The sequence below is a fragment of the Pelecanus crispus genome, chromosome 12, assembly GCF_030463565.1.
Source record: "Pelecanus crispus isolate bPelCri1 chromosome 12, bPelCri1.pri, whole genome shotgun sequence".
Lineage (NCBI taxonomy): Eukaryota > Metazoa > Chordata > Aves > Pelecaniformes > Pelecanidae > Pelecanus > Pelecanus crispus.
This window is the reverse complement of record NC_134654.1, coordinates 24,961,829-24,976,046: the sequence shown is the minus strand read 5'-3', so window position 1 is coordinate 24,976,046 and position 14,218 is coordinate 24,961,829. Positions and strand designations below refer to the sequence as shown.

Below are 14,218 nucleotides of genomic sequence, written 5' to 3'. Positions count from 1 at the left end.
CGCTCTCCTGCTTGCCTGCTGCTCCCCAGGGAGATGATCTCCACCGCTACGAAACTCACTGGCCAGCTCCCGACCTGAAACGATGCACGCAAACTCTCATGACTGCTTTGATCTGGACCCAAACTACAGAGCTAAAATGGCATAGGGAACCGATCCCCTTCTCCAAAATGAACAGAGCTCTGACCCTTATCCCTTCCTCTTGCTCCTTGATCTGAGAGCCCATGAGCAGTGTACTAGCCATGCAGAACAACAAAGGTGCAGTTGCCCTCAGAGATCTCATTCCTGTGCACAAAGGTGGCAAGAATTGTTTCTTTTGCAGGTAAGGCTTATTTTGGGCTGCAGAAACACTTATTTTCTCCCCCCTCCCTTTCCCAGGGGCAACAGGAGTTTTACTAGTGCATACTGTGGGAGCAGAACTTCACACTTCCAGAGAGGTTTTTCCCATAAGAGGCAAAGAAGGGGGCAGCTGATAAGCACTTGTGAATGTTCCCTCTAGAAAGACAGCTCCCTACTAATTTGTGGTACCATCTGGCAGCCCTGATTATACAGCTGAGAGAATAAAGCCCACGATACAGAGACATTTTGCTACAGAGCAAACACAACTGCTACAGTGCCTGTGAGATGTGCTGTGGAAGGCTCTGGTGGCTGGTGCCTGGGCAGCAGTATGCACATAGGAAAAAAGGAAGAAAGGAGCTAGTCTAGAGAGACTCCTATGGCTGCTTTACCCAGGCCATCAAACTAGGTGGGTAAAGGGGAGAGAAAAGGAGGGCATCCACATTCCTGGACTGTAGTTTGGCAGCTCTCTAAAGTGAGAAGCAAAATAACATAAGCACCTCACAGAGAAGTGTACCTATAAGCACTGCTTGTGCTATGTTCCAGTCTGGTCCCCAGGCCCGTGCAGCAGCCATATGGACTGTGCTACAGACCAGTTACAGATTGCTAAAACCTGGGGTTGACCAATGTTAAAGAAAAAGGCATCATTGCAACTAACTGTTGCTTGGAGCCCTGGAACGTCCGTTGCCTCAGGAAGAGGCATCCTCAAAATTTAGCAGTCACTTTAAAACCAGATCTATTGGTTTCACAACGATCACGGTAACACCCTTTCCACTTCAGTGGGAAACTAGTGCTACGTACAACCTGATTTAACTCCACTGACTTCAGTGGACGGATTTGGCCCCAGATGGACTGTATGGCTGTAAAGACTAGATTAGTTCCCACCCTGTGCTGCTATAGGTGACCTTGGTCCCACTTTTCTATTAAGAACCTGCTGGAAGAGTTGAGATCCTTGCTAGGAGCTCACTGCAGGCCAGGTGTTAGATCAGCATGGCCAGAAACAAAGTGAGAAGAAAACAGCACTTGATTGTCAGCTGATAAAACCACAATTGAACATTTGCCCTCCTTTTCTCCATCCCTCAAAAAAGAAACCCCAGTCACACCCTCTAGCCACAGCAGGCTGGGGGAAAAAAAATAATTAAAATCAAGTGAAACATGCACAGTCTGGCTGGGTTTCCACAACACTCTAAGAGTTCCCAAGGTTTATAGTTCAATTTCATTTTGACCTGTAGTTGAAGACCAGTCTACACCACTTTGGGTGATCAAGTTCTGCTGATTCCTTTGAAAGGTGCGTAAGGACAGGTTTCACTGTAGGCTAAAATATCTTAGGAACCATTCAAGTAATTAGACAGTGGCACTGGTATGGCTGAACAGTCAGATGTGTCCGTAGAAACCAAACCCAAGCTGCCTTGTGAGTAGCATGCGAGTCTCTAATTAGTAAATGTCTGCTCTTTTTCCCTTTTAGTGTTCAGTAATATTGAGGAGATTTGTTCAACAACTGGCCATAATTCCAGCACTGACCTGGAAAATACAAATATCTCATACAAAATATTCATGTGTGCTAACAAACCAAGTGATAAGTGCCCAATGGAAGCCCTGGCAGTGGAGAAACTGCAGGGTCCAGGCCAGCCAGTATTACAGTACCTGCTAGATTTGCAAACAAACCGATCAGCCCATTCTTTCATGAGATCTTTAAGCATCTCCTCCAGCACACACTTGTGTTCAAAAGAATTATCCTCCCCTAAGTTAAATATAAAAATAGATCCTCCATTTTCATTCATTTAACATAGCTGACAGATGACTTCCGCTCCTGAGTTTTCTGTCCCATGTCTTCAAGGAGGGGGAGGTAGCTTTAGATCCAACAGGCTGTAGGCAAAAATGTTCCAGAAGATGGCAAACAAGACAAAAATTACATAAATAGAAAGGAAGATCCACCATAAAGTCTGATCTTGGAGTCTCTGCTCATAGTTCCTCAGGATGATGACACCAAGGGTGATTCCAACCATCACCCCTCCCAGGTGAGCCATGAAGCTGGGGTGTGGGCACGGTGGGTAAGCAGAGGGGTGGAATCGCAGCCACACAGCTCTTCCAAATTCAAAGCTCACTGGAACAAAGAAGGAAAAAGAAATTGATTGTCTAGGTCTATCCCTTCTTAAGTCCATCTTGCAGGCAGCGCTGCATTCCTGAAGAGATGGAGAGGGAGAAGCTGCCTTGTACGGTGAGCACAGGGAAGCTGGGAAGCCATGGCTATGTAAGGGTTGTGGCACACAGATGTGAGGTCTCCCCAGTGCTTGGTAAGTGGTCTGGGTTCGTGACAGTGTAGACAAGTGGGGGAATATTCACCTTCCAAAATTTATACCAAAACCATAAAAAAAAAAAGAGAGTTACAACTTTGAAGACAGTTGTCTGTGATGAATACACAGCCTAGTTGCCCTTATTGTGCCACTCTAGGGATTTGGCTGGAAGGTAATTCATTAATGTGTGTATAATGCTGTTGCTGTCCCAGATAGGAAGTGCTCTAGGAAACCTAAGTATTATCATTACGAAAGCATTGCTGGTTTGCGAATTCAAAAGATGAGACATTTAAGTCCCAGGTCTTCACAAATGCCACAAACTACAGATGCTGGCTGACAACAAATCCTCATTTACAAATGCTCGTGTTGAAAGCCAAAATCTGCATTTGAGAGTGATATGGTTTCTGCTGCCAGAAGGTCCAGCTGCAAGTTTCTACCAAAACTGCTGCAAAGTCAAAACTCTCTGAATCAGCATGAACTCTTACGACAAGGACAAACAAACCAAGATTGTGTGTGTGCCAAGTATTACATGATACTTACTACAGATCAAGGCAACAGCCATGCGCAGCAGTTTGAATTGGCACTTCATTCCTGACCAGTTCTGGAAAAGAGACAAGGAATACGAAGTGATGCTGCATGCAAACCTGGAGGGATTTTACATTCAGATCTGCACTGGAAGAGCATCAAGGACGACCATCCCTTGAAACAAACCCCTTTCTTAGCCTTTGTCACCTGGCTGTGAACTCTCCACTCACCACACCAAACACCATTTGGTCAATCCCAGAGAACATAAACATAAAAGATAATTAGACACATTTAAGTTATTGACAGTCCACAACTTCTTTGTCTGTCAGTCTTACTGACTTGCCTTGTCTGAGATCCAGCTGGTGTGGCATGGTCCTTGGCTGGCCTTGCCATTTCCCGTTCTTCAGATTGACTAATTTTTAACATGTTGGTATGATGTTTCACCTTAAATTCTGACCTCTGAAAATATTTGAATTTACCTGCCCTGCAAAACCCTATTGTATTAGGCCACATCAACTAAAATTATGTTAAGTAGCACCTAGCATTCAACACAAGAATCATTCTGGTTAACATCACACAGCTCATCATGATTCACTCGGAAGCCCAACACTGTCACCCGTCAGGCAATTTCTCAGTGCATTCAAGCCCTACTGCACTTTTCCAGTGCTACTACCTGTACCTCAGGCTCCTCGAAATTCTGCAACTCAGACCTTCTGCAGTGCACACACAAAAAATAAGGAGCTCAATTAAAGCATATCAAGGAAACAGTGCCGTAGGAAAGCCTGGATTTTGCTTCCTCTGTCTTCAGGCTTGGTCATTAATCAATATAGTGGAGTAAGAATCTCTGAATGATAGTCAGAAATCCTGGGAGAAATGTTTAAATTCCTCCTTTTCCGCTTGCACAAAATTTCCAAGCAAAAAGAGAGATCATTTTCTGGGGAACTCATGTATGACAACACTATTATTATTAAGTGAGTAAATGAAATTTTGCCTGTTGAAAGCAGTATGAGATACCAAACTAGCCAAGTTTCTTGTGACAAACTTCCTGATCATCACACTGAAGGAATTTTTTAAAAATGCTTGTAAACTTTTCAGCCTAACTTTAATGGCACTCAGTAACTTTTTACAGCCTGCTGAAGAAATATTCTGCAATACATATTACATATGTTCAAGTTTTATGTGGGATCTGTCCATAAATCACTTCTGTGACTGCAACAATGCAATTTCTACAAAATAAGTAACTAATTTGCTCTCTCCACAGAGACACATAACCCAATCAGAAGGCTCTGAACTCATGCTGATTAACACTGTGCTGTTTCCTTCAGTTTTCATTTCCATGTAGCTGTTTTGAATACCTCTCCTCACTCTTTTCCTTAGGGTGACATGCTTTATTGCTTCCCCCTGTTGGTTATTTTATGTATTTAATACCAAGAATATTTATTTTTACAAGCAGGAATGTTTTCATTTCCTTTGGTTACCAGGAGGCACAAGGGAAGAGAAGATTCAAGAGACCCTCCCTGCAACAGTCCCTCCTCTTCCCAGCATGCTCAAAGCACCTGTGAAAGACTGCGCGCTTTACCAGCAAATGGCCAGCATGTCTTTCAGCATGCGGGAGCATCACATCTAGATACTAAGTGAGTAGAGAGAAAGAGAAGAGGGGGAAAGAAAAGCAGAAAAACTCCACCAGAATGGCAAAGGCAGTAATTTCAAACAAGAAAAGAGGCAGCGTATAATGGAGAAATATAGATGCTAAGGTAGCAATTGCTAAATAGATTTGGAGGAGGCCAATGAGTAGTGAAATGGCAGGCCACTTTGCAAGGTTTCAGGAAGTTTGGTAAGGCAATTGGTGAAGACTCTCCCCATATCTCTGGCAGAGCCTCTTCCTCTAAAGCAAACCAAAATTTCCTCCAATGTCCCCTTCTGACCCTGTGAATCTTGGTGTGAAGAAACCTTGCATGTGCATTACTGCCCTGTGAGACAGAGGAAACTCTCTCCTGCTGCTCTTGGCCCAGTGGCAGGGAACGCAAATCGTACTGAAAATAACTCTACATAAGGAGACATTTCGCCAGTAGAAACCCTGTGGTACAGGGGTAGCCCCTTTCCTCCACTCCCTCTCTCTCTGCCAGACACTGAACAGCCTCCAGCTCATTCATGCTCCGAAAAGCTTGAAGGCAGCAAAGGAGACCTATTCTGCTCTGGAAACCACTCACTTCCCTGCTCCCAGCTGCTGCAAAGCCTGCCTGGAGCAGCACCATTGTGGGCTGCAGCCCGAGCCTGCTGTCATCACTACATACAAGCATTAATATAAGGCGGGGGGGGGGGCATTCTGGCTTTTTTTTTTTTAGGCTTTTTACCACCACACACGCACATGTTTTCCAGCACCCATATAACAGACCTTCCGTCTCTACTGCAGCCGACTCGCACTATCTTCCCACTCAGACCCCAGGGGAGGCCGCATTACCATCATTTTTATGGCTATTCTGCTCTGACATTGCTGGTACAGGACAGACGTGCAGCCCTGTACCACCGCACACGAATTCTAATCACAGCAAAATCAGCTCTCTCAGCAAAGCCATTTTTGCCCAGCGGTCAGCTTAGGAGTCACACAGGCAGATACGCTGGGCTTTGCCACCACCTAGCTGAGGCCCTTGGATGAGCTCCTGTTTCCAGGTCTCAGAGGAATGACAATGCTGGTATTTAGTGACCTTTGTAAAGTACTTCTGTCGTGGTTTAGCCTCTGGACAACCAAGCACCATGCAGCCGCTTGCTCACCCTCCCCCCCGGTGGGATGGGGGAGAGAATTGGAAGGGCAAAAGTAAGAAAATTTGTGGGTTGAGATAAGAACAGTTTAATAATTGAAATAAAGTAATAATAATAATAATAATAATAATGATGATGATGATGATGATGATGATGATGATGATGATGAAAAGGAGAACAATGAGAGAGAGAGAAAAACAAAACCCAGGGGGGGAAAAAAAACAAATAAGTGATGCAACCACTCACCACCTGCTGACCGATACCCAGCCTGTCCCTGATCCCTGAGTAATCGCTGCCTCCCCACCAGCTCCCCCCAGTTTCTATACTGCGCATGATGCCATATGGTATGGAATAGCCCTTGGGCCAGTTTGGATCAACTTCCTTGGCTGTGTCCCCTCCCAGCTTCTTGTGCACCTGGCAGAGCATGGGAAGCTGAAAAGGCCTTGAGTAGTGTAAGCACTACTTAGCAACAACTAAACCATCAGTGTGTTATCAGCATTATTCTCATGCTAAATCCAAAACACAGCACTATGCCAGCTACTGGGAAGAAAATTAACTCTATTCCAGCCAAAACCAGGACAACTTCATTAGGTAAAATGGCAAAAAGATGCATCACTAGTACGCCCAGGGTTCAGCTTCAGTCTGGGTTTTACAAACGGAGTTAAGGGATATTCTGCACACAAATCCACTGAATACTAAATTTCCTTAGGTAGCCTCTAACGTTACATGGCACATGCAGACAGAAACAGGTCTGCAACTTCCGCAGAGCCAGTCAGCTGCTTCTTTTCGAAACATCTGTCAGCCTTTGAAAGGAGAGCTGATAGCCTGGAGTACACCAAGTCTTGGATTACCAGCATCTTTGGCTTCTCCTGGCAAGCTGCCAGTCATCAGGATACCAAGCCACCAACTGCAGTGTTACATTTCTATTCCAGGACCACACCACTGAGACAAGACCGAGGAAAGCTTTGAATGACCAACAGCTGGCTCAGGCCCTATTTCCAATCCCTTTGGGCCACCAGACCTGGCTCACTTCCAAAGAGGTTAGACAGTCATTCTGGTACTCACCATGACTATATTCGCCAAGTGAGCTGAGACAAGAGCATACACACCTCCAGAGGAACCCACCACAGGCGCAGTCATATCGGCTACTGACACTGCCAGGGACCCTGGAAGAAAGAACAAGGGTTTGTGACAACTGCCAGCCAAATAAACACACTCTCCCCTACCCTACATCCCTGGTACTGCCTGTTTTGTGCTAATTGCTACAGGTCAGTAACATACAGATAAAGAGAAGGGGGGGGAAATCAATTGACTTGTGAAGCCAACTTAGTCCTGTAGTACTATCAAGACACTGACCGATTGATTCTTTTGCACCTACTTTAAAAGCAGACAAGCAAGGCAGCAACATATCTTCAAACCTATGCCATAGAAAGGCACTTACACCCTGATTAAAATAAAATGGAACCAGGACACAGACAAATATCTGTGTCTTGTTCCTCACCTTAAGGTAAAATAGAAGTAGCTCCCATGCTGGCAAGACAAATATTTGCACAGTGAGAAGGAGCCAGGGACTTGTAACTTAGCACAGGCCTCTGATCAAAGCACAGCCTGTTGCTTATAAAACTTCAGAGTAAAACTAGCTAAACATAACCTGGGTGGAGACAGTAAACACAAGATGGCAAAATGACAGGTCAATCACATAAAGGCACCACTAATAACAATACATCCAAACATAGACACTGCTTCTCCTTATCCCAATTGGAGGCTTAGATCTGCTCAAAGCTCCTTTCATTGCAAACTTTAAGAGTAATTTAAGAGATAGAGAAACAAAGGCAGACTGGGTGTCACAAGGCAGGGATAATGAAGATCTTTGTGATGAGCGGGAATGGGAAAAAGACACAATGGCAAATCTTGAAAGAGTCCTTAGTAGCACAGAATCTAACAAACTTCTTTGCTAATTGCTCAGCTGATTCTGGGTCAAGAAAGTGCTGAGGTTCCACCAGCCAACTCTGCTGATAGCTCCCTCCTTCACTGTATGGCCCTGAGACTTCTCAGCTCTTAAACGTTGCCATTAAGGAAAAAGTTAATGAGAAGTTAAGAAAGGAGTAATGAGAACTTGCAGTTAAGTCTTCAGACACTGCACTAACCATACCTTCAGCGTCTCAATCTCAGTCTCAACATGTCTTCTTCGTAAAGCCAGACAAATGAGAAAAAACCCCATAAAGTAGCCAGTGTCCATTGTGGCCCGTGTCTACATTTTACTGTTTATTCCTGATTGTTTAGGAGCTGTGTTATCTTTATATTGCCAGATCCTCAGCATAAGTATGCCTCTTTCTCTCTCTCCTGGCACATGCCAAAGAATAAAGCGTGTTTAATAATTGGCTAACAACTCAAACAAGTAAGGGTATCATGGGATGCTTTTCTGCGTGGGACCGTCCGGTCACATTTGTAGTTCCCTCCTGCACTAAGGGAAGTTTTCCCTTTCCATTTGGCAATTTCTTCCACAATTTATAGCTCATAAGATGTGAAAGGTGACTCTATGAGGATGTGGCGGCTTGTCTGAGAAAAAAAATGGGATCATCTGTATAGCAGAAATGAAGCAATAATGCTAGGTGGGCTAGTGAGCCTCACTCAGGCACTGGCTACAAGCCTCCAGAGGTCTGGGTGTTCACCCCACCCCAATGCCCAGTAAAACCTGCCCCCAGCCCTGTGGACCCTGCCGGCAAGCCCACAGCCACAGGAATCTGAGAGGCAGCCAGCAACTTGCAGTGCTCACCTGAGCTCAGTCGCAGCAGATTCAGTGCTAACTTGCTTCGCTTACCTGGCATAGATGTGCTATGTGTATTTACACATATATAAATGAAGCCCCAGGGTTTGCTACATGGATCAATGTAGAAAAGCTTATGCCTGGAAAGTTGCAGGGTGGGGACTACTTTAGTGCTTATTAAAATAACAGGCAGGGGACGGTGGAGCTCATCTGCTAACTCCTTTCTCTGCATTAAATAGCGTGGTGTTTGTACCATGCCTAGTCCTGCGTCCTAGTACAATTATTCTTTCCACAGTCTCTCTCCTGGAACATAGGATTTATTAGTACCCAATGCAGCCCATTTTACAAGGGCTTTATCTGCTCATTATGGAAAAAATAAAATTATATAGCTGGGGAAAAAAAAAAATCACCATAAATCTTGAACTCAGACAACGATTGACTGCCTGAGTTCCACTGTGAAGCCCTTGGCTGTTCTCACACTCTCCTGTTTTAATTAGATGTTGATCTATTGTCAGCTAACTTCCATCACCTCCAAACTGCTGGAAATGCCAAACATAAATAAAAGCAATACAGCATAAACTAAAAAAATCAATCAAACCCCATAGCTTCATGACTAAATGAATTTCCAGATTCCTGTGCACTGCTCACAACCTACAACCAAATATTTCTTGCTTACTTAGGCTGTAGAAAGCAGACAGCACAGGACAAGTGGGGGAAGAACTGGCACAGGACCTGGGGAAAAAAAAAAAAAAAAAAAAAAAAAAGACTTTTCATGCAGGGATGCCTGTAATGCCATCTTTCTTCTAGGCCTCTGTGGGACACGAGGAAAGGAACAGTATGACCTCCACATTCAGGAAGACCATCTAAAGCAAGCCTATTTTAAAGTAACAAGTTGTTGGTGCTTTTTTAGCAGGTCTCCTAAACACAGAGCCTATGGCTAGTTAGAAACAGATGTCAAGTTGTAGCATATTTCCCACTTCAAGCCTCCAAAAGAATTTAATCTCTCAGAAGATCAGTGACTGCTCTTCTCCTACACCCAAACGTCACAAAACATTTCTCCTACACAAAAGTCGGCACAGACCATTTTCAGATGCTTCTCCATCTGGGGCATCCAGAGATGTCACCTACCTGCCACAACTCCAGCAACGTACACAAAACTGATCCTCGCAGCTCCATGCACCATTTCCAGGGGAACCCCAACCAAGAGCTGAAGGACAACATTGAGTCCAAGGTGTTCTATCCTGCGGCAAGGAAAAACAACAGTTGTCCTCTTTCCTAACTCTCTGTCTCCCTTCTCTACCCATGAGACAGAGATATCTTGGAAAGGAAATCAAATAGCACCTGCTTCATGAAAGTAGATTGTAACACTGGGGAAAACCAATGGTTCCTGAAAAAAATCAGACTGAGAGCTGTGATGTTTCTTCCCTCCTTGCTGCTCATTATCTTTTTCATATCCACCCAGGTCCTTTCAGCCAAAGACATCATAGCCTGCTCGGTTCTTAGTGAGACTTTGTTTTTGTTTGAAGAAGTTAAATGACTTGTCCAAAAAAGCAGCAAGATGGCAGCAGAGCCTGGAACAGAAGACAGAAACTTGACCTGCTCTCTCTTCTCCCCTCCTAATGATACAGCCTTTCCCTGCATATATTACACTGCCATGATGGGGAGCAGATATCAAGTCCAGAGCAAGGCAAGCCTAGCAGTCCCAAGACGGCTGCTGTTTCCTTGTGACACATAATGCCGCTTTACTGCTTGTGCTATCTGACCCTCACCCTTTTCTGCTGTGCCTGCTTCAATGCGATCATGGTCAGAATGGGAAGCAGAGGTCATTTTTATCTCTGGTTAGGTGCCCAGTGAGACACAAGGTGTATTCACTGAAGCTCTCTGTTCACCTACCCTTGTTCCCATTACAGTCAATAGCAAAACTCCTGCTGAACAGAATGGGAAAATCTGGGCTGAGACTAGTCTTGTAGAAAACCCTGCTGCGCACACCAGAACATGCAGGACCACTTGCAGCCTAGAGGTAGGGAGTGTGACAGCCAAGATGTGCATATTTGATAAAGACTCTAGTGCAGGAGTTTTCTCCTGTGCTGAATCAATAATGTCAAAGCAAATTCTTTGTTGTTCTAACCAATAGTACTTAACAGAACTGTCTTGCTACTTTTCAAAGCTCTAGACAAATATTTACCCATGCCTTTGCCATCTGCAGGATCTTCCAGTGATGTAACAACAGCAGCAGGCCCCTGAACAGGGTCCCTCTCAACACTGTGCTAGCGTCTGAGATTTACCCTGGGCTCACAGGGCTGTGACTTTGCCGAACGGCCACATCACACTGGACCCAGGGGTACAGTGCTGTCTGTATGAAGAGTGCCCGAATCTGCTTACAAAGCAGGTGGACCTAGATGACACTGTGGTACCCTTACCACAGAAGGCTACCATCTTTTGGGGGAAAGAGCGCAAAACAGCTAATGCATTGAAAATCTATGTCCTATTTTATACAAGAAAAGGATTGCTCGCAGACAGCCACTAGCAATCTTTGGTTTAAGTTACATGCATTTTCACTGTTTTGGTCTTTCTTCATGTTACCATAGCAATTTCCTATATACATCAGAGAAAAACGCTGATGGTGAGATGCGGTAATGACAGAACAGTCTCATAAATGAGAATTTAAAGTTGGACCGGAAAAAACTGCTAGAAATGATACTGCAGGAAACAGTCCTTTCCGGATATCTTAATAGGTTTGTTTCCATCGAATTTCTCTCCAAGGATAAATTTCTCTCCTGCACAAGACACTCAGCATTGCAATTTGTCATCATGGGAAATTGTTGCATGTAACTGAGTGTTTTTATTACCTTGCTCAAGACTTTTGGAGCCACTGGGCACGGGCATATTCTGGCACCCGTTCTGATCCTGCATGTTCACAGAACTTAGGAACTAAATTAGGAACAACCAGCAAAGGTCGAACTGAGATCACAGAAAAGAGTCAAAGCATCCAACTGCCCTTTTACAGAGGGGAGGGAAGAAGCTTTGGCTGGCACACAGTCAACGTCATGAGGTGGCACCTGACATTTTCAGACAAAGCGCTGGGTCTTATTTTTCAAAGGAAGCTTTTGTAAGAGCTCAGCAAAGTTTATCCTAGACTCTAAAGTGACTGCCCTAATTCACAGCTGTTCTTAAAAGACTTTCCAGGAGCAATCCCATTCACTTCTCCTCGCCATCATGCTAAGAACTTTGAAGGCTCCACAGTCAATAAGCACCCATAAAATATAATTAGCCTTTGCCAGTGCTGAATGCGTCATTCTTGAAATGACAATTTCATTGATTTATTAAAGACTTTCTCCCTCTCCGGGACCAAACGAATGGCACTGAGCATCAATGCAAGTCATTAGTTATGGCAGTGTTACAAATGTGTGGGCCCCAGATAATCAACATCTGCTTTCCATGAAAGCAGAAGGGCAGAATTTACAACTTTGCCTGCCTTTTCAGCTCTTGACAAAGCTCCCTCCACCAGGACCAACACACAACCCGTGCATTTTTGGAATCTTTCTAGAGGCACAGCCAGCCAAGCCTTAGCAACTGCTGTCTTCTCAGACACCTTCCGCCTGTCACTTGCTCTTCAAAAAAAACCCAGACTGAGTGCACTAAATTAAGGAGCAGTCCACATTACCATTTTAAAGTCTCAGCTGGAAGCAGGATAACAATAGACCTCAAGGCATTGTGTTAGCCTCTCATTTGAAAACGAGAGGAGAATGATGGGCTTCCACTAACAAACGTTATTACCTTTCCAAGATTTATCTGTTCTCCTGATATGAAAGGAGCTTAACACACAGAAGTTAGCAATAAATGAACATTTAGCCTCACTCCAGATACTGCAGATAAATCATGGTGTTTGTTGTTCCAGCAGGACTCTCCATTGTTTTCAAGGCTACATAGCTAAAGAACTTAGAATCCATCACGAAAAATGAGTCTTCTGCACACCTCCTTCCCCACTGTTCATCTCTGAGCCAGCCACAGATGTGAAATAAGCCTGAGATATTTTTCAGCCAGTGAGAAGAAAGCCAAAGTACTGCCTGCTACAGGAAATAGTGACCTTGCACAGGTTAGAAAAGCATGCCACAGCTGATACTGGAAGACATTTAGATGCTGCAAAAATTGTCCTTGTGCAGGTGCTTCTCTTCAAATGTATCCCAAAGCAATCTGTGGTTACATAAGTGATATAGTAGAACACCACCACCACCAGAAGAAAACCCAGATACAAATTAGCTAACATCAGTTAAAATCAAGTGTTTCTTCCTTTTACAAGCCCAGTTTGCCCCACATCCTCAGCAATGGAAACTTCCAATTCTCATTTTACATAACCACCCTTGCATCTAAGCTCAATAGTCTCCACTTGCAGACTGAAACCTGTCTACAATAGACTTTTTGGAAGGATTTAGCATGCAGAGTACAGATGTTGCTACATTCAGAGGTTTCATCTATAATTTTTTTCCTACTCTCCCCTTGGATGGAGTCTGTTCTGTCCTATGGTTTTTAGCCTGAGATCTAGGGGACATCTTATGCTCCAGGGCAATTACACACCGAAGCAGTTATTCCATGGCAGAGAAGAGACATCAGCATGTCTTCCATCAGAGACATGGAAAAAGGAAAAGATCAGCTTGATCTTTCTGGCCTTTCATAGAAGAACATTGACTGATGGGAATATAGGCATTCTATTTAAGAACAAAGGGTCTTTATCCAGTTTCAAACTATAAACTACTGCTAAAAATCTTGTTGCTGTGATTTTTCAATGACAGAATTAAAGAAAATTGCAATTATCTGCCAGGAATGTGTGAAGATAATGATCTGAGAAACTACTCAGAGGGGGTAGAGTGTTTTGTACAGAGATGAACTTTCCTGTGACACTCACTCATCACCATGGCATCACAAACATCACACAATTAATTCTCTTTGAATCTTGGGAGGACTAGCACAGTCGAGAAGCACAGAGTTAGAACCCCCACACCTTGTATTCTCTTCCCAAGTCTGCTACATACCTCCCATAGGATGAAGGAGGATTCATTTTACTGTGCACCTTCATTTTGCATTAGATGGACCATTCTCTGTCCATCTGGTCAGTCGAGATTGTCAACTCTTCAGGAACACTGTTTTTTGTACAGTGCGTACAAAATAGGAGTTCAATCTTGACTCAGGCTTCTAGGCATTATCTCAGTCCCTACAGAAGGGACAACATTAAGTGATGACATACTATAGGCACAGGGAATTTAATTGACTTTTCCAACCTCAGCTAGGAAGTCTAGCAAGAATACGTCACGCAGTTTCTAAAGAGCAGTCCAGCATCTTTGCGGACTTATTCTACCACTTGCACAACTCCTCTAGAGGGATGCTGGGCTTCGATCTGGTGAATTTTAGGAATCACACACTGGGAAGCGCACAATAAGAGGAAAGTGTGGTCCCAACACTGCTGGGGAGAAGAGCAGCATCTATTAAGTTCCTTATGTTGCCTTCTCCCTTCAGAGAGCTGCAAAGCTTTGCCCCTCATTGC

At 44.2% G+C, this 14,218-nt stretch overlaps 1 protein-coding gene across 2 annotated transcripts in view; it reads right to left on the bottom strand.

The window, feature by feature from the left end:
• Positions 1–2,165: 2,165 nt before the first annotated feature.
• Positions 2,166–14,218, bottom strand: part of RHBDL3 (rhomboid like 3) — a 67,407-nt gene continuing 55,354 nt past the window's right edge. For both annotated transcript variants that reach the window (XM_075719996.1, XM_075719997.1), the window contains 4 exons: positions 9,808–9,920; positions 6,978–7,078; positions 3,168–3,228; positions 2,166–2,437 (listed from right to left, as the gene is read on the bottom strand). In XM_075719996.1, the coding sequence (XP_075576111.1) occupies positions 2,166–2,437; positions 3,168–3,228; positions 6,978–7,078; positions 9,808–9,920 (547 nt within the window). The remainder of the gene's footprint in view (positions 2,438–3,167; positions 3,229–6,977; positions 7,079–9,807; positions 9,921–14,218) is intronic.